General features: G+C 39.5%; 1 protein-coding gene across 5 annotated transcripts in view; it reads left to right on the plus strand.

Moving 5' to 3' along the window:
* The window catches only part of COL15A1 (collagen type XV alpha 1 chain), a 163,503-nt gene that overhangs the window by 65,744 nt on the left and 79,337 nt on the right, over window positions 1-18,422 (plus strand). For 3 of the 5 annotated variants that reach the window (XM_075083831.1, XM_075083832.1, XM_075083835.1), the window contains exons 6-11: window positions 654-780; window positions 2,097-2,215; window positions 7,690-7,818; window positions 8,436-8,462; window positions 11,126-11,188; window positions 17,331-17,408. In XM_075083831.1, coding sequence (XP_074939932.1) covers window positions 654-780; window positions 2,097-2,215; window positions 7,690-7,818; window positions 8,436-8,462; window positions 11,126-11,188; window positions 17,331-17,408 — 543 coding nt within the window. The remainder of the gene's footprint in view (window positions 1-653; window positions 781-2,096; window positions 2,216-7,689; window positions 7,819-8,435; window positions 8,463-11,125; window positions 11,189-17,330; window positions 17,409-18,422) is intronic. The other 2 variants (XM_075083836.1, XM_075083834.1) reach the window with 2 other exon arrangements.

Below are 18,422 nucleotides of genomic sequence, written 5' to 3' on the forward strand. Positions count from 1 at the left end.
TCTCATCACTGCACTAAGACAGCACTTCTCCACATCTCTAATTCCAGCAGGGAGTAGGCTCTTTACATTCCTGCATGCAGCTGATGCCAGGTTATCAAAATGGCCACCTCTTGCTCACCCACGGCCAGCATGGGGAAGGGTGGTTACCAGCCACCTCTAGGCTCTTAGACCTGCAGTCATATCTTGACAGTCCTTGTGTTTTTCTCCCTCTCTATGAGTTTGCCAAGTGTACCTCACTTGGTTTTGAGGAATTGAGTTCAAAGGTATTGTGCTAGCTTTTCTCAAGGGCCTGACAAAGTTAGTGTGACATCTGCTGATAAGCAGAAACTAGATGTGTACTGTAAACAGGAAAAATTAAATAGAAGGTGAAATAAATTAAAAACTTGTAAATGAAAGAGGGTGTATGCATTGGCCATTAATGAAATTCAGTTTTTATGATAGTAATGACAGTTAATGTTTCTAAGGGCAACATAAGAGTAAGGACAGATACTGGCAAGATATTAAGTGGGACAGATCTGGATTCCCGTTTTGCTTCATAAATATAGTAGTTCTGATTACTGTGCTTTGAGGAAGACAGTCTACTGATTCTTGTTTTAAAATATGTGATAAGCCTTTTGTCTAAACAGTTCTTTGGGATTTTATGTTTTTTTTAGCCTGAAGATATGTTCGCTGAGCCAGTGGAAGCCCCCCCAACTATATTATCTTATTTGGAAGAAAATGATTTCTCAGGAAATCACGGATCAGAAGAAACCTCTGAAGCAGCTAAACTTAAAGAACAAGGCACTGCCTCTTTTTATTTGTGGGGGGTGGGGTCATTTATGTTCTCTAATCCGAGTCCATCATTTCCCTGTGTATGAAAAGCCACTGTCATATTTTGGGTTCTGCCAGGAATGGAAAATCCTGTGGTTTTGGACATCTTGTGTGTTAAAAAAGAATCGGCACATCAAACATTTGTCTTTGAACTGCAGTCTTTTAGACTGCAATTTGTTAATAGGAGCAAAGGTAAGTGGTAGCAACAATAGCCACCGTTCAACACACCTCTCACTTTTCACTCCATACGGGTGCTTATCTCAGTCATTATTGTTAAACATGCAGAGAAAAGATTTACCCTTCTATAGCATGGAAGTTTCAGTCACAGAACTATTGTTTATATTTTAAAATGAAAAAAAAAAAACCATTTGATAAAACAAAGAAGCTGGCCTGGGGAGCTGCTGCTGTGATACTCTACAACACTCCAGTAAAATGCAAGCATTAAGCAAACGGAATGAAAGAAGAAAAATCCTATCCACAAAATCACAGGTTGGAAGGGACCTCAGGGATCACCTAGACAAACCTTTCTAGGACTCATTTTGCTCAGGTCAGTGAGAAGCATGTCTCTTCTTGGGACGTAACTCTACAAATAGTGCTACTGGCTCTAAAGCTGTGCGGCACCTTTAAAAGGAAATTCAGTATTTAATTCAATGACCATCTGTTGTAGCGAAACAAAACTTTTCATGTAAAACTGAATACCACCACCAAATAAACAACTATATCCTACTTAGGTTCTCTGCAAAGGATGTGAATCTGCCTAAGTGCACCAATGGGGTGTTTTGGATGCAAGTGTAGGCAGCAAAATAATGAGATCAGGGCATAATGCATGGAGGAATACACTCCTCCACTAGTAAGAAAATTTCAGTGCACCCCTAGAAAACAAGAAGTAAAGCTAGTTATCTTAATAAGGCCAAAGACAATGTTCCTATTTAAATTTCATATATATTTCAGATAGTAGCTGTTGTACATACCTTTTGTTTTCTATGCTATATACATGAAAAATAGGCAGCCATTAGACTAGAGCTTGAGGCAAAGAAGATGCAATACAGTCATTGTCCTTAAAATAAACTTTTGTTTTATAAATTTATTCTCACTTTTCTTTCTCCTTTCCTTTTAAAATCTTCAGCGTTATATAATGACTAACATTAATCTTTGGAATGTATTTTGGTGATAATTAAATAATTTTTTTGTTTTCATAAAACTTGCAGCATCTGTGCTCTGATAAATACCTCTGGGCAGGTTTTACTTTGCTCTGTCTCTCATTAATAAGTAATTATTTTATTTAGATTCAGCTGTTATGGAAACCGGAGAAGGCAACAGTGAGTCTACCACTGTCACACAGACAATCTTAAGAGAAGAAGATGGCTCTGGTGCTACTGTTTTGCCAGGAGTAAGCAGAGAGGAGGTCTGTACAATGGGTTTATTATATGCCTTATCTTTTTGTCTCCAAAACAAGAAAACATATACATATTAGGAGCTTTTCTGAGTTGATACCTTTATCTATTCCATCTTAGCATCATGCAAAAACAGAAGTTACATTTAAATTCTTGAATGTCCTCTCATGACATGAGACTGAAACGCACTGATGTTACGCAGAAGTTTGGATCTATAACTGTTGAGATGGACTTGAGATTTTTGACTAACAAGACAAATTTGTTCTTTCAGTTTTGCATTTTTTTCATTTTGCATTTGAGAAAGTGAGAAACAAAGACAACAATCAACATAAAACCTCAACATAAAAGCCCACAATTTTTATTCCATAAAAGCAGGCATCTTGATCTTACTCACAGTAACTGCATTGCAGGTGAAAGTCCTGGTTCCTTCTCAGAAGTGTGGCATATAAACAGATTTAAAATTACACCCTTTCAGTGCTCACTGAGTGCTTCTGTGTGAAGTACCAAGTGCAAAGAAGCACTTCATTAGCACAGTGCTTCATTATCAGGTGGTCCAAACAGAAGACTAATACTAAAACACACTAAACTCTGGAGGAATCCATGCCTAAAATATGTATCACTGGCTTTCCTTAGTTGCCCACAGACTAATCTGAAAATTTATAGTTTATATTTATATTATATAGTTTTATTTATATTATTTAGTTTAATATATTATTATTTATATTATATAGTTTATATAGTTATATAGTTTATATAATTTATAAACCCAATCTTACTTGAATTACCATCCAAGAGGTTGATCCTATATTCCATGTCCTGACAAGGGAATAACTGCATGGATTGCACTGGAAAAGTGTTTGCAGCTCCTAGTTATTTCTTTAAGAAATCAGTGTATGCTGCCTCCTGTCAGCTGTGTACATTAACACCCAGAGATGAAAAAATCCATTTAAAAAGTAACCAGCAGCTTTCCTGGCATTCACAATAAAAGTACACTTTGACTAATAAAATATTAAGACTGAACCACCTTTCCACCCCTAGATGGCCTTATAAAGGATTAAAGTTGAGGCAAGTGTCAGTAAATTTGTTTGAGAACCTTGTATTACTCACGGCTGTGTCAGAGCAGTTACATGAATAAATGCTGTTTACAGCCATGCCCAGCTTGTCTCTAGGCTGCAAGCACATTTTTTACAAGCACTCTAGAAGAGGTGATATCTGGACATCTTTCACCTGTCAGAGATGGCCTCCAAAAATCCTGGTCAGGCTGACTTGTTGTAAGTGTCCAAGCAAGAATTCCTTTCAGGATCCCTCCTGATGGAAAAAGAGATTCTAGAAAGTGTGTGTGCCACCATCAAGTGAGTTGTACACTACTGAAGAGAGGAACCTCTGAAAAAGATAGGCTGTAATTTAATCAGCAGTTCCATTCTGCCAGGACCAAGAATAACTATAAATTTCATACAAAGCACTGAGACTAGTCACATTTTGGAAATCACTTTTTGTCAAATCTGTTATAAAAATAGACATTCCTTTTGGGTAGACTCCTGTGGGCCTGGAATTTAAGAGAAAATGCCAGGCTGTAGCCTGTTTCTACTTCGAGGTTCACACAGTTCTAAGAAAAATGTCAGCCCTTTTAAATCCTAGATAGAAAGTACTCCAGCCTACATGACTGCAGGCACTAGAAACCCCAAAGGGGGTGGCTATGCCATAAGTAGCAAAGCCACCCTCTCTGATGAGAGACTGGGCTTTGAAAGATACTATGCCTATTGCATTTGTAAGGTAATGTGTAACCTCAATTTCATGTGATTCTGCAAATTAAAATTATGTATGACCCTCATCTGGAATCCTGTGAGTTGGAGGGCTACAGGTACTCAAATACTTGCTTTACTTGTTGATGTATTTCAAAATAATCAGCTAGCAGTACATTTTTCATTAATTAACATTCCTGATCCAACAGCCACCACAGATTTTTCTAAGCAGAAAAAAACCAATGATCTTTCCTTCCTCTTGTTTTTTGACTCCCTACGACAAAAGTCCATTCTTCATATTGCTTGAAACTGCAGTTGGTTATGACTGCTTCTGTTTGCCAGAAAACATACAGCATCAAGAATGACAGAACCTTTATTCTGAAGTTCTACATTGTGTGTTTTATTCACGTGTTTAAGGTTGCTCCTTACAGGGTCTTCTAGCATTTCTGTGTTTACTGTGGTAAGTTATAATAAATGGTGAAACATTAGATTAAGGATCATCCATTGGAGCTGACATACAAGAGGCTTTAATATTTGTTGGAGGATTTCCAAATATGATTCCTCTAACATTTTCATTCCTGCATTCACATTTTTTAAAAGCAGCAATATTAATGTCAGGATGAACTGTTGTTCTTACAATATTTTTTTTTTCAGTTTTAAGCTATTTTTCTCAAATAAAAATCTGGCCTTGATTCAAGTAGTGCAACACAAAAAGGTTAAATCTATTGTGACAAGCAGTTTTGCTACTTACTCATCTTTACAAGTTTTTTCTTGAACTTATTCCAGTTTCTGTGTCCTTTTCACTACATATATACACAAGAGGATTATACAATATGCTAATGAACAATATTTTTGAAAAGAATAATAATAATAAAAACATGTTACTGCATTGAAAACTGGTCTTTGTGAGTACATAGTAGAAGTGGCCATCTCCTGTAAGTTTACCACTGTACAAGATCTCCATTGTACCAGTTATGCAATTTGTAATCCAATTCATACGGGTGACACTGATTAGGCACAGCATTATTTTGTAAAATGTTGTACAGAACTTAGATAAATGCCTCTCAGGAAAATTTGCCAAAGTCGGATCAACAGTGTTGCTGTTATCAAGCATGCGTAACAAAGAAAATTATTACCTGTTTGTCAGACAAAAACATGCTGATTAAGCATTCATTCTGTTCACACTTCAATTTTAGACTAGACTAGACTAGACTAGACTAGACTAGACTAGACTAGAATAGAATAGAATAGAATAGAATAGAATATTTCAGTTGGAAGGGACCTACAATGATCATCTAATCCAACTGCCTGACCAATTCCAGGCTGACTAAGTTAAAGCATTTTATTAAGGGCATAGTCCAAATTCCTGCTTAACACTGAGAGGCTTGGGGCACTGACCACCTCTCTAGGAAGTCTGTAACAGTGTTTGACCACCCTCTTGGTAAAATATCCTTCCTAATGTCCAGTCTAAACTTTCCTGGTGCAGCTTTGAACCCTTCCTACACATCCTATCACTGGATCCCAGGGAGAGGAGGTCAGCACCTCCCTCTCCACTTCCCCTCCTCAGGAAGCTGTAGAGAGCCATGAGGTCACCCCTCAGCCTCCTTCTCTCCAAACGCCGTGTCCTCAGCCACTCCCCATAGGACATGACTTCCAGCCCTTTCACCAGCTTTGCTGTCCAGAACACATTCAAGGACCTTCACTTCCTTCTTAAACTGTGGGGCACAGAACTGCACACAGTGCACAAGGTGAGGCCAAACCAATGCTGAATACAGCAGGATGATCACCTCTTTTCACCAGCTGGTTATACTGTGTTTGATGTACCCCAGGATGCAGTTTGCCCTCAGCTGCCAGGGCACACTGCTGACTCATACTGAGCCTACTGTTGCCCGGATCCCTTTCTGCAGGGCTGCTCTCCAACTAGTACTCTCCCAGTTTAGACTTGTGCCTGGCATTACTCCTTCCTAGGTGTAGAATTCAGCATTTTGGCTCATTAAATTTTATCCCATTAATCATAGCCCAATGCTCAAATCTATCTAGATCCTTCTGCAAGGCCTTTTGTCCCTCAAGAGAGTCAACAACACCTTCCGGTTTAGTATCAGCAAAATTGCTAATGGTGCATTCAACTCCTGCATCCAGATCATTGATTAATATATTGAACAGAACTGGCCCTAGAATTGAACCTTGAGGAACACTGGTGGCCAGTCACCAGCCAGGTGTAGCCCCATTCACTACAACTATCCGAGCTCTGCCCTTCAGCCAGTTCTTCACCCAGCACACTGTGAACCCACTCATCCCACAGCTGGACAACTTGTCCAGAAGAATGCTGTGACGGAGAGTATCAAAAGCCTTGCTAAAACCAAGAAAAACTACAGCCATTGTCTTCCCTTCATCCACTAGGTGAGTGACATTATCATAGAAGGATATCAAATTAGTTAAACAGGACTTTCCCTTTGTGAAGCCATGCTGTGTGCACCTGATGATTGCATTATTCTTTAAATGCCTTTCAGTAGTACTTAGTAATGTCTTCTCCATAATTTTTCCAGGAATTGAGGTTAGACTAACAGGCCTGTGGTTCCCTGGTCTTCCCTCACACCCTTCTTGTAAACTGGAATAGCAGTGGCTAGCTTCCAGCCACCAGGAACCTCCCCAGACTCCCATGACCTTTGGTAGATAATTGAGAGGGGTCCTGCCATAGCTCCTTCAGTACTCTAACAACCTCTATCGACAATCCGGTTATCCCACTCAGGATATGATCTTATCCACAGCTTAGTTAACTAGGTTCTTTTCTAATATTTTTCCAAATAGGGAAAAATCTCTAATGAGACCAGATGAAAAAATCTTTGGGAACTTTCCTAGTGACAAAACCGAGAAAGATCTTTTAAAAAATCATCTCACAGCTCCTTTGCTGAAAACTCTTATCCTGCTAACTTTAAAATGCTTGGATAGTTACCATATTACATCCTTCCTAGTTTCCTTAGCTACTAATGGAATGCAAAATATTTCATTGCTGCTATAAAATGTGAGTAAATCCTAGTGCTTGTTTCAAAATATGATACAAAAATTACTCAGATGTTCCATCCTGTATACTGGATTTTGATTTAAATATGTATTAATATCTGAGCTTCACCACTGAAAGGGTTTATTTTGTTCCCACTGTATTTAAATTATTCTTTTTGTTATTCTTACTTTATCTTGACCAAATACTGATGCTTAGCAATTTTTCACTATTGCTTGTTGCCCATTTTTACTCTTTGCTATCAGTTTCCTTGTTTCATCTCCTGTCACTTTCCTTTTTAACCAAGGTGGATATGTCACCCTTTTTTGTTAGAGTTGTGGATCTCAGGGGAACTAGCTAAAGCATTCCTAAACTTCTCTTTTTAACTTCCAGTTTTCTCCCAGCTGGACTGAGTTTGTGAAACTGGTCTTTTGCAGACCAACATTATTGATTTAGACTGTGCATATTGGTGCAGATATGAAATTAGACTATGCTCATTTGCATCTAGGTAACCAGCTCTCATTTTCTCCAGCTCAGTGAGCAATTTCTTTGTACTTGCATGAATGATCTCTAATATGGACCACCTCTGTGGAATGGATTATATTGCTTTTATGGTGTCTAACAGATTTCTGACTGCACTGAACAAAGCAGAGGTTCTAGGAGAGAAGGAGGGGGGTGGGTAGGGAGAGGAAAATGGGAAAAGTAATGCAACACATTTTTCATATTTCACATTTTAATTACTCAGGGCCAGAAAGGTCAGGAAGGAGAGCATGGTCCCACAGCATCTCCAGGAAGGTCAGGAGTAGAAGATGTGTACAAAAAAGAGCAAGGACCTCCTGGACCTCCAGGGAAACTTGGACAACATGGTCAGCCTGTAAGTATTTTCCGTCTATTGAAAGAATGCATGTATTTTAGAAAGGGTAATAGTCATTCATCATACATGCATAAAGGGCTGCAACTCCACAGCCTTACATGCTGTCATCAGTTATACTTCTACAACATGGGTTTTAGCCCCACCAAATCAACTCAGGAGTGTCATATCTGCTATGCACATGTGCTAACAGCTATACAAGGGCCCAGTGAGAGACAATCATCAGAAAGTACAAGGCAAACAACTGATGTGCCAACAACATACTAGCATTATTAGCGCAGTAATTCCACAAACTCTTCGGGCAGCCTTTGCAGTGCTGCACCACCCTCCCAGCTGTCGTGTTCAAAGATTCTGGACTTCAGAACTCACATGCCTCCTTCAGTGGCTTCTGTATATCCAGGCTGTTTGACACTTCATATCCTTGTGAACCATCAGCACAAGATGTATCCATTAAACAGAGGTGCAAAACAGATCACTCTGTGGCATAGTATTTGTTATAGTTCTGGTTTGTTATTTTGACTATGTATGACACATCAAGCTGTACTTAATTGCTTTTCTCTTTTGTTGCTTCTTTGTTACAGTATTTTATTTACCTTTCTAACAAAGATGTTTTATTTTAGGGCATTCCGGGTAAAAATGGATTACCTGTAAGTACTCTTTTATACATATTTTAGTTATCTGAAGAAACAAACAAAAAAACCCAAAGAAACCATTTTTTTCTCAGAGACTCAGCTACATTGAAGCTTAAGCAGCAAAGTGCTTTCTCCATGTGCTCTTTCTAGAAGGCAGCTCCGATGCTGTAGTTAACTTCCCAAGGTTGCCAAGAGAGAGGGACCCAGGTTTTATGATTTCCCAGCTGCAAGGAAAGTAAGAGGCATGCCATGCCATAAGCAGCTGTATAAGGAGTCCAGCCCTTGTGAGGTTAGATTTTTTGCAGAGAGGGGCTTCAAAAAGAGGACCTCAGGCCCACGCCTCTTCCAGGGCAAAACAAAGTGCTTCACTGACCTTTCATAGACACAGGCTGCCTGCTCCTAACCTCAGCTGCTATTAACTTTCCAGATGTACCTCTCACCCCTCAACTTTTGTGCAGTAATTCAACGGCATGTTCTGCCTCATCCTTCCTGCTTTCCTTTCTCTGTGTTCCTCTATTTACCCTCTCTTCTGTCGCATTTGCTGTCACTTTCCTGTACTGTTCCTTCCTCCCTTCTCCAGATGACTCCCGTCCGTAGGTCAGTTCACCACAAGCTGCTGATAGATTGCATATGCACCCTCCGTGGTGAACTATTGCTCAGTAATGCACACAATAACAAATCCCTAGCTGTCATATTCCATGAGTGTCTCAGCTGCTGTTGAGTATCTGTCCTCTGTTGATGCTTTATTACCTGGCTTCTTTGTTTCCTTACTCATTACCTGTTGCTGACACTTTGTGCATCTTTCCCCTCTCTAAGACATTCACAACCCAGAGGCTGTCATCATTACCATGCCTGCTCCTCCTTTTGTATACTGCCATGCACCACTGCTGTGAACTTCCTGTCTGTTCCTGCCCCCTGCAAACGAACCTCAAATGAAATTGGTACGTTTTAAGATATTAAAAAAATAATTATGTAGTTATTAATGGGATGCATTATTCAGTTCCTGCATGAATGCTGCCTGCATGTGTTGGTTTGTTCAGAGAATGTAGCTGGTTTTGCAAATATGTAGCCTAAACGCAGGTTATGTGTCATTAGGGTGTTTTTTGACAATAGGTTTACATTCTCTGTATTAACAGAAGTCTAAATGCTTTCAAGCAGAACATTTTCAAAGAAAATTCTATGAAACCAAAATAATGGGGAAATGTCTTATAGAGAATTCTTCAAATGCATTTCAAATGCTTTAAAAGCAATTGTTTTGTCCTGGTAAATAAATCCTTGTAAAACAATCCTGTTTCCTACCATAGACATTTTGTTATATCTTGTGAAATGAACTATTGCATTGTATTTTTTATAAATACATTTTTGTCCATGTGCAGCTGGGTTCTGATCTTGCATATACGTATGCATCTTTCCTATTGGATTGATGGGGCTTCACTCAGCAATAAAACTAGTATGCACTAGATTTATATTGGCCGTGTGTTTGCCACTTTTCTATAAGCTTGATACCAGTTAATCTATAGGAAAAATAATAATAGGAGAAAAAAACCTTTAGTCTTACAGATACATTTTATTTTCTCCATAATGAGTTTATATAAACCACCTTTAAAATTAGCACAGCCCTAAAACTTGAGCAGTAGAGTCTATAATCACAGCTGTCCGAATTCCCAAAATGCCATTAGGGAAAACAGAATTTATTTGCCTCCTGAATTTTTTTCCAGTGTCCTAAATGAATTCATAAAAAGCACCACTTTATAATAGCATTGACTTTAAAGCTGGCGGGAATTCTTTCTAGCCAATGATCAAGCCTCTACAGGAAGAGCATATGCGTGTTCCTTGTAGATAAGATGAACATATATAGAAAGGCTATTTAGGATTAATTTGACTGGTGAAGTTTAGAATGGAAAATGGGGTGAAATGCTATTCCTGTCTGTCATTCCCTGTCACATGCCTGTCCTCAGGAAGCATCCTACTTAGTGGGAACTGAATATTTTCAGATGGGTCAAGGCAAAAAGGATTTCAGTAGAAGCTGGGAACAGGCTAATGCCAATGGTATGATTTGGTGCCCTCAGGGCAGCAGTTTGTGGTAGTGTGTTACAAATATATCTCACTATTCTCTGTTGACTATCACTTCTGCATGAAATTAGAAGCAAATTTCTTCCAACTGTCCATTTTCTCATAGTTTGAAAGTTGTTAGGGAAGAGGCAGAATTCCACCCCAGAATTTACCTGCTGTAAGCATATTCAGCAACTTTGGAATAAATGAAGATTTTCTTACCTCTTTGATAAGTAAATGGCTAAGAGACAGAAAATTTGAAGAGGACTTTCCAGACAGCTGTCACTATTTGTTCTAGTGGAACATTATAGTTTTTAAAATATTTGTCATCAGTGCTGTGTGGTCCACTTGGCATCCAGTCAAACCCAAATGCAGCCTGCCAAGGGTTTCCATCTGTATCCCCCAAACAGGCTTCACTGTCACTTTGTTGTGGGCAGAGTAGATGTGGTGGGAGGCACATTTTGCACACTGCCAGCTGCATAGAGGTGTAAGTCCTGTATCTGCTCCCACTGCACACACCAAGAGTTAGAATCTAGCACCCTCACATCCAGCCTCTGCTGATTAGTGTACAGCCTGTTTAACCTACATAAAAGATAATGTTTAATTAAAAAAATATTTCCTTTTAGGGTAAAAATGGACTTCAGGGGTTGCCAGGACTGAAAGGAAAAGGAGGCCTAAAAGGTGAAAAGGTATGTGGCCTGTTAATAACCAACAATCAGTCAGATACCATTTATGCTTGGACAGTCTGAGAGTACAAAAAAAAAATAATAATAGGGAATCACAGTAAGAATTTAAACATCCTGCGGTTCACTCATGAATCTGTAGGAAGGGCAGTCATAACAGAATCATAAGGATTTTCAAGAGTGTGAATAAACGTCAGCAGTAGAAAAAGTTGGGTGTTCACAGGAAAGCTAGGGAAGATATATTTAACACTTAATAAAGAAAAAGTCAATTGTTATATATAACTGCTCTGTGCAACTTACCTCAACAGCTAAGTGTTTTAACAGAGGCAGTATAACCATATTACCCTTATGACATGAACATAACTGAAATAAGAGCTAACAACTTGTGTTGCTTCTGAGCTGAAGTGAGCTATAATGGATTAATCTATCATTAAAGCACATGTTTTACACAAAATTGTCATTCAGCCAGTTACTCCAAGTGCCAAATTAATAATTCGTTTCATCTGTTTACCAAAACAAATTAGGCTTCATAAATTCACAAACATAACCCTTATAAATGGGTTTATGAATATGTAATATGTTTTGTGTTAATTCTTATTAACTCATGAAGTAATATGAGTACATAAAAACAATGTATTCAGATTCAATTTGAAAGGGTCCAGAATAATTTCAAAGGTAAAATTAGTCTCCAGTACAGGTACCAGGTCATGAGACTTCATGGCAACACTCCATCTCTCTGTCCAGCTGAATAGTCTGTCTGTTGTAATGGAGATGCATTGAGCAAAGGGTATCATAAGTTGAAGAGAAGTGAAGGTATATCAGGCAGTTAGGAAACATCCCAGGTACAGCAGGATGGGGGAAATTCTTGTGCTCCCTTGGTGAAAGCACCATGTCTGGAACCCATCTCGGGTATCTGTTCACAAAAGCAGGCATCGTGGAGACAAACAGGAGGACTCAGAAGTCCATACACAGTTACACGGCTATCACCTCCCTAAGGTTACAGAGACATGGTAGGATAGCTCACAAATGGAGCGCTGCAGTGTATGGATACAGGCACTTAAGGCTGGGAAGAGAGATTATCAGTAAGACATTAAATCAGTTGGCAACAGGCATTACAGGTGCTCTGTAAAGGCATTTCAGAGCTTCATTTCTGAAACCTCTGAGAAGTCTCAGATCACAAAGGGCAATCTGATGGACTTGTTGAGCCAGGAGTCTCTTTCTCTCCACTTTGTCTTTCCATTCCTCCCCACCCTTCACCTTATCCCCAACCCTGGACTGTGCTGGCAGACTTCAGCAGCAGAAATCAGGAGACTCTAGACTACAGGGAAAAATTAATGAGAAGTAAATTCCAGATTAAGGACTGTGGTATTGGTGGAGGATTTTGACAGGGTGCTACTTACATCTCCATTGGTGCTAAAACCTGCAGCATGGACCACAGAATCCCAGAATCACTGAGGTGGGAAGGCCTCTCTGGAGATTGTCTAGTCCAGCATCCCTACTCGAAGCAAAGGCAGCTAGAGGAGGTTGCTCAAGACTGTACCAGTTCAGTTTTAATATCTCCAAGGATGAAGATTCCACAACACCTCTGGGTAACCTGTTCGAGTGTTTGATCATCCTTAGAGTAAAAGAAGGGGGTTTGTATGTTTAAATGGAATTTCTTATATTTCAATTTATTCCCATTCCCTCTTGTTCCTTCCTTTTTGAATAACCTCAGTCATATTTTCATATCATGCCAAAACTTGTAACCAATATAATCACTTTACAAGAGATGGATTTTCTACAACACTTCCCAAACAGCTCAGTGCTTCTAAGATAAATCACAAAAACACCACTGAGAATAGTCATATACAGTTTCTAGTTTTTACTAATAATAACTCTATATGTAATATTAATCATTTGTTTTACATATATATATCTTGGTATAACTCAAAGGCAAAGTACAGTTCAAGGTAAAATATTCTGCAACAAATGAGTTAACAAGACTTGAGTGATGAACAACAGATGTTAGGAATTAATGTAATGATATTTGCCCATTTTGGACAACACTGTATCCAGAGAACAGCACTTCACTGTATTGTGGGAGGGACAGACTGGTTTTGCCCCAGGAGCTACGTAGAGCCAAGAGTCTGCCAACTCACTATTCCGTTGCATGAGTGGACTGCACGGCATGGTGAAACAATGGCTGTTCTGCTCTTGGAGAGCCATCACCGGGACAGTGATATGCAAGAATAACATGTCCTCCTAACCTTGATAACATGTGGTACAGCAGTTTCTGAGAAGAAAGGTACCACCTTGCATAGCCCCACTGGTGGCAGGGATTAATGTTTTCTTTGAGCTGGCACTGATCTCAGTCTGCAATTGTGTCTGCAATATTGGTCAATCCTTAATGACATATCTACACATTTGTCAGCCTTTCTGTGACTTTTGCTGAAACCCTTGAGCAGGAGTAGAATCTCTGGACGTAGCCCAGGAGCTACACAGGTCTCTGTAGCCCATGATTCTCTACAACCCTCTCTCCCCATTTGTCTAATTCTCTGCACTCTTCTTTCCTTATACAGAGCTGATGCAGATAGCGCTTTCCCTCTCTATCAACACTTACTAGGAGTCTTCTTTGGTTCTTCTGCACTGTGGAACTACTATAGCCCATCTAGCAAAGGCTCAACTTCCCCTATAGTGTTTGTCAATCACACAGTAAAAAACCTGAAAAAAATGGCTTAAACGTCATTTGACAATTCGCTTCCCAAGTTCCCTGCAAATCTGCTTTGGCCATTCTTGTGACCAGAGTCATTTCCAGGGTGCTTGGTACTGACATAAATAATTCATGTTAGTAAACCATAAAATCAGTCAGACTGCTTTTAATGAAAACAAAGGAAATGGAAAAGATTTCAAGATTATGGTGGTTTACATTTCCTCTACTTAGAAGCAAAATGCAAATTAGCAAAAAGAAGCTTTATTTTGAGGCTGCTGCAGTTGCAACTATTTTTAGGTAACCATTTTGATCTCCTGCAACAAGTGCTACATCTACACTGCCAAAAGAAACAGGCCCTGACTGAACTGACTGAACTGGTGATGGTTCACACTTCCAAGAATGGTCCCTGATGATGTTTTGGCCCATGTCAAATAGACCTGTCTCAGATAATGCCTTGGCATTGTTTAGGGGTAGCATTGGTTGTTAACTGTTGCCAGTATGATGCAAGATGAGACTGCATAGGTTGGGTCTCTTCATTCTATGTGCTCCCCCAGTGCTATCCCAGCAGGCTTTTTACTCTCAAATACTCATCAAGCTGGTGGGTTGCAGTATAGTTCTCATGTTATTTCATGAAAATTGCACAAAAAACCCAAATCAAAACATTAACTTTGAACATACAGGGCTGAAAGAAGGCCCAGGGCCAAGTACCTAAATATTATGAACACAGCCAGTCTGTTCTACCTGACCTCAGGGCCAAAGAATGGTCCCTTATTTAATTGATTAGAATAGGCATCAGAAGGAGAACACTTTGGCAGCAGGAGAAGTAGCTTAGACAGAGAGAGCTACAGCTATATCTGGAAGCAAAAGACTCCTGTAGTCTATTCCTGACTACTTATATGGCTATTTTAGTAAAGACATCTTAAGCTTTGTTTTCCATTTTTAAAATTAGGCTGATATTTTCAAGGGATAGGTCAAAGAGGTGTTGTGAAGCTAAGTTAACAAACAGGTGCTAAAAATCCTAACAATCAAAAGCACTAAGGAACACTGACAGCCTCATATGTGGAGCTTTTTCTTGGTGATACTTTAACCAGACCCAATTCCTGCAGCAGAAAGCAGGACAGACAAGAAGGCAGTGCTCTGATCCTCTTTCACATATATGAATAATTTTTAATGTATTAGTTGTCCAGAAAATTATTTCAGTATTCCAATCAGTGTGATTTCCTAGGACCCCTTCCTTAAGTTGATAGGGTGAGCAAATCTTAAAGAATTGTTCTGTGTGCACACACAAAAAAAATTCAAACTGGTTATGGTCTCTGAAGACAGTCAGCACTTTGTCACCATAATAATATTTAAATTTGAGGAACAGTAGCAGGATCCACTTGCCTGTTTCTGGTCCTTCTCACTGAAAATGGAAAGCTGGGAATGAATGGGGTGCTACGTATCAGTGGAGAGTGGGGAGCTGGCTGTCACTTTTTCACTGTGGTCCTTGTTCAGTGCAGAGATACAGCCATGAGATGCTCCTTGGGAATGGATACAATTAGGCTTCCTAGACATGACTGTGATCCAAATGTGAGAGCTGGGGCAGGTTTTCTTCCTTGTGGTACACACAAAGTGGAAGAAATTGCATGAGAAAAAGCACAAAACACTGACAGGAGCTGATGTAATAATCACTGAAAAAAAGCAAAGGATATGTTAAAATTAATGAAGAATATCTGTAAATGAACATGCTGCCTGACAGTAAAAATAGCCCCAAATTAATTAAACACATTCTCTGTGCATATGACTGAAGTATCACTATAGGAACCATTTGACAAAGCCATAGGGAACAAAGAAATGAATGAATACATTTATCTAATGAATTCTCAAGTATAAAGAGCAAGTGACCAAGAGGCAGGTAAAATTCAGTGTTTCCTGCTATGTGACTGAATATATGAATTTAGAGAATGTAATTAAAATGCCCATCAGCCCAGATAACGAATTGGCAGGGTAGAGGGTAAAGCATAGATCAGTAGAGGCTGGCTAACAGTGTCAGTTATGTCTCTGTGACTTCTACCCCTTTAAGAAAGCTCAGTGCAACCAGTCTGGTTTCGCTCCTCCTGGTGCAAGGTGGGAAGGAGGTCACACCTTGCAGCACTGCAGTGTCAGGATGGATGGGTAGGAATCTGTGCCACATGAAAGCATTGGTAGAGGGAAGGCTGAGCTTTTCACTCTCAATGGTGAGAGAAGCTCTGAGATATGAGCAGTAACATTGCTTTTTCTTTCCCTCTAAACATGTATCTGTCCTGAAACCAGGATCACCATGTAGGAAGAATGTCCAAAATGCACATTGAAGAACTCCTCAGAACAGTGAACTGTGGTGTTGAATGCCAAAGGCAAGAAATGTTAGACAGCCAGGGAGGGAAAGGAGGGCATTGTATTTTCTCCTGGCATTCCCTGTGTCAGATGTATCACGTAAAAAGCAAGTGGGATCAATCAATTTAAAGACTTCAAAAAATGGAATTAAATGAGTGCCAATCATTTGATGAAAACAACATGCATATTAAGCAACCATAACGGTTTGGTCTGCCAGTTATTTATTATCCTATTGGCCCCATTTTACGGGATGCAGAGGCATATCCTTCTCCCAAGAGTTTAAAATAAAAGGCCAAATCCTGCTTACTGAATTCTCCAGAAAAAGGCACATAGATAGTCCAGAATGAAAAGATACATTATAAAAGACTTCCAACTTAAGCTTAAAAAAGTTGAGGCAGAACCTCAACTCTTCACTTGAGTGCATAATGCTGGAGTCAAGCAGAAAATTTAATGAAAGTTGTAAATATCTTAAGCAGAAGCACTTCAAACTAACCTCAGCAAAATGTCAGAGATGATGTAAGAAAGCCAAAAAAGAAGAGATGGTAGTAATTATGAGAGAAAATGACACAGCTCTGAACAGGGTCTTTCATTGTCTTGGCAGTAGATAAAGGTCAACACATAGAAGAATAATCATGACGTGGTGGTATTGGAAAAAGTATTACAGATGGTGGCAATAAAATGAAGAAATTTACTTACTGAGTACCATGGTGTGACCACACTTTCTATTTATTCATTTATTAGGGGGGCAGCATATAATGTGCCCTAAAAATGCAAGATCCACAGTAAAACATTATTCTGACAAGAAATATACACTAATGCTGTTAATGCTGCTTGTACGTTTGCAAATTCATTGCAGAAGTTAGAAAGGGAGAAGTCCTTTCTTCCTTTGCCAGTGCAAAGACCATGTTTCTTGGGAATTTGTCTTAGAAATGAAGAAAGTTCAGCTTTGCTTGTAACATCCAAGCAGACACTTTTGCTGTTTCTTGTGACATTACTGTTTCTTGTGGATTGCTGTGTGCAATTCTCACAGATTGCAGCTAGTGCTGAAAACCTGCTTTGTGCTTATATGATTAAGACCTTGCTGATTTATCTTCATTCCTGTTTTAGGGTGATCCTGGTGAGGGATTGCCAGGACCACCTGGACTACCGGGACCCACAGGACCATCTGCTCCTTCCAGAGAATTAGTGAGTATTTGGGGTTCTCTGTCAATGAGCTTAGCTTGCCATAGAGGAATCCAGAACTAAATGGGAGGTTTTCTCTGGGAAAGTAGCCTGACTGCCACAGAGATATCATGTTTTCTAAAACTCTCATGCAGAAATGCAAATAAATGTTTGGCTACAGTGTGTAATCTACATAAACACCACTATTTACATTTTTAAAAGCCAGTAGATATCTGTGCTCTCCTGTGCAAAAGCAATAATATATAATAATTAAATTTCCTCAAAAAGGCATTATAAATCTGAATTATTCATTTCTTCCTGCTACTGAGCACAGGAATGATTTGACAGTCACTTACGTTTGCTGTCATTAAATACTACAACACATACCAGCGTGGTGACAGTGTTCATATTTTGAATGTTCAGTACTCAGGCAATGTTAAGGAGTATGTTTCAGATTCATCTCTCTTCTGTACTTGGACCTTTCCCCCTGTTTTCATGAAGATGCAAGTGTACACAGCTGAAGAAGGAATCTGGCCTGACTTTTCAATTCATGGTGTGGGAGCTGATTTTACATGTAGACACAGCTCACCGTTGACACCAGTGGAAGTCCTGTGGTGGATTTTTAAACAAAACTATCTGTCACACTGGGTGTTTTATTTAACAAGCTAGTTTGCAACATATTCCAGTGACCGAAATGGATTGTATGCTCCCCTGATCTAGGGTCTGCTGAATTATACTAATCTGTTTCTGTAGCACAAAAATAGAGTAATTGTGTAATGAAGGGCTGCACTATTTGGCCTCCCCTGATGCTGACTTCAAGAGACTAGCAAGGCAGCTCCAGATCACTAGGACAAGGTGCTCCAGTCCAACAGTTTTTCTCACCCAAAGGCCATATCACTAAATGTAGCAGTGAACACCAGGTCCTGCATCCCCTTTACTTTCTTGTTGTTTATGATAGCAGGTTCCAAGGCCTTTCATTCTGGAGTGAAGTGAAAGAAGTCTCAGTGCAGCCAGGGAATGCATCGCTGACTCCTGGGC

The sequence above is a fragment of the Phalacrocorax aristotelis genome, chromosome 2 (assembly GCF_949628215.1).
Source record: "Phalacrocorax aristotelis chromosome 2, bGulAri2.1, whole genome shotgun sequence".
In the NCBI taxonomy this organism is placed as follows: domain Eukaryota; kingdom Metazoa; phylum Chordata; class Aves; order Suliformes; family Phalacrocoracidae; genus Phalacrocorax; species Phalacrocorax aristotelis.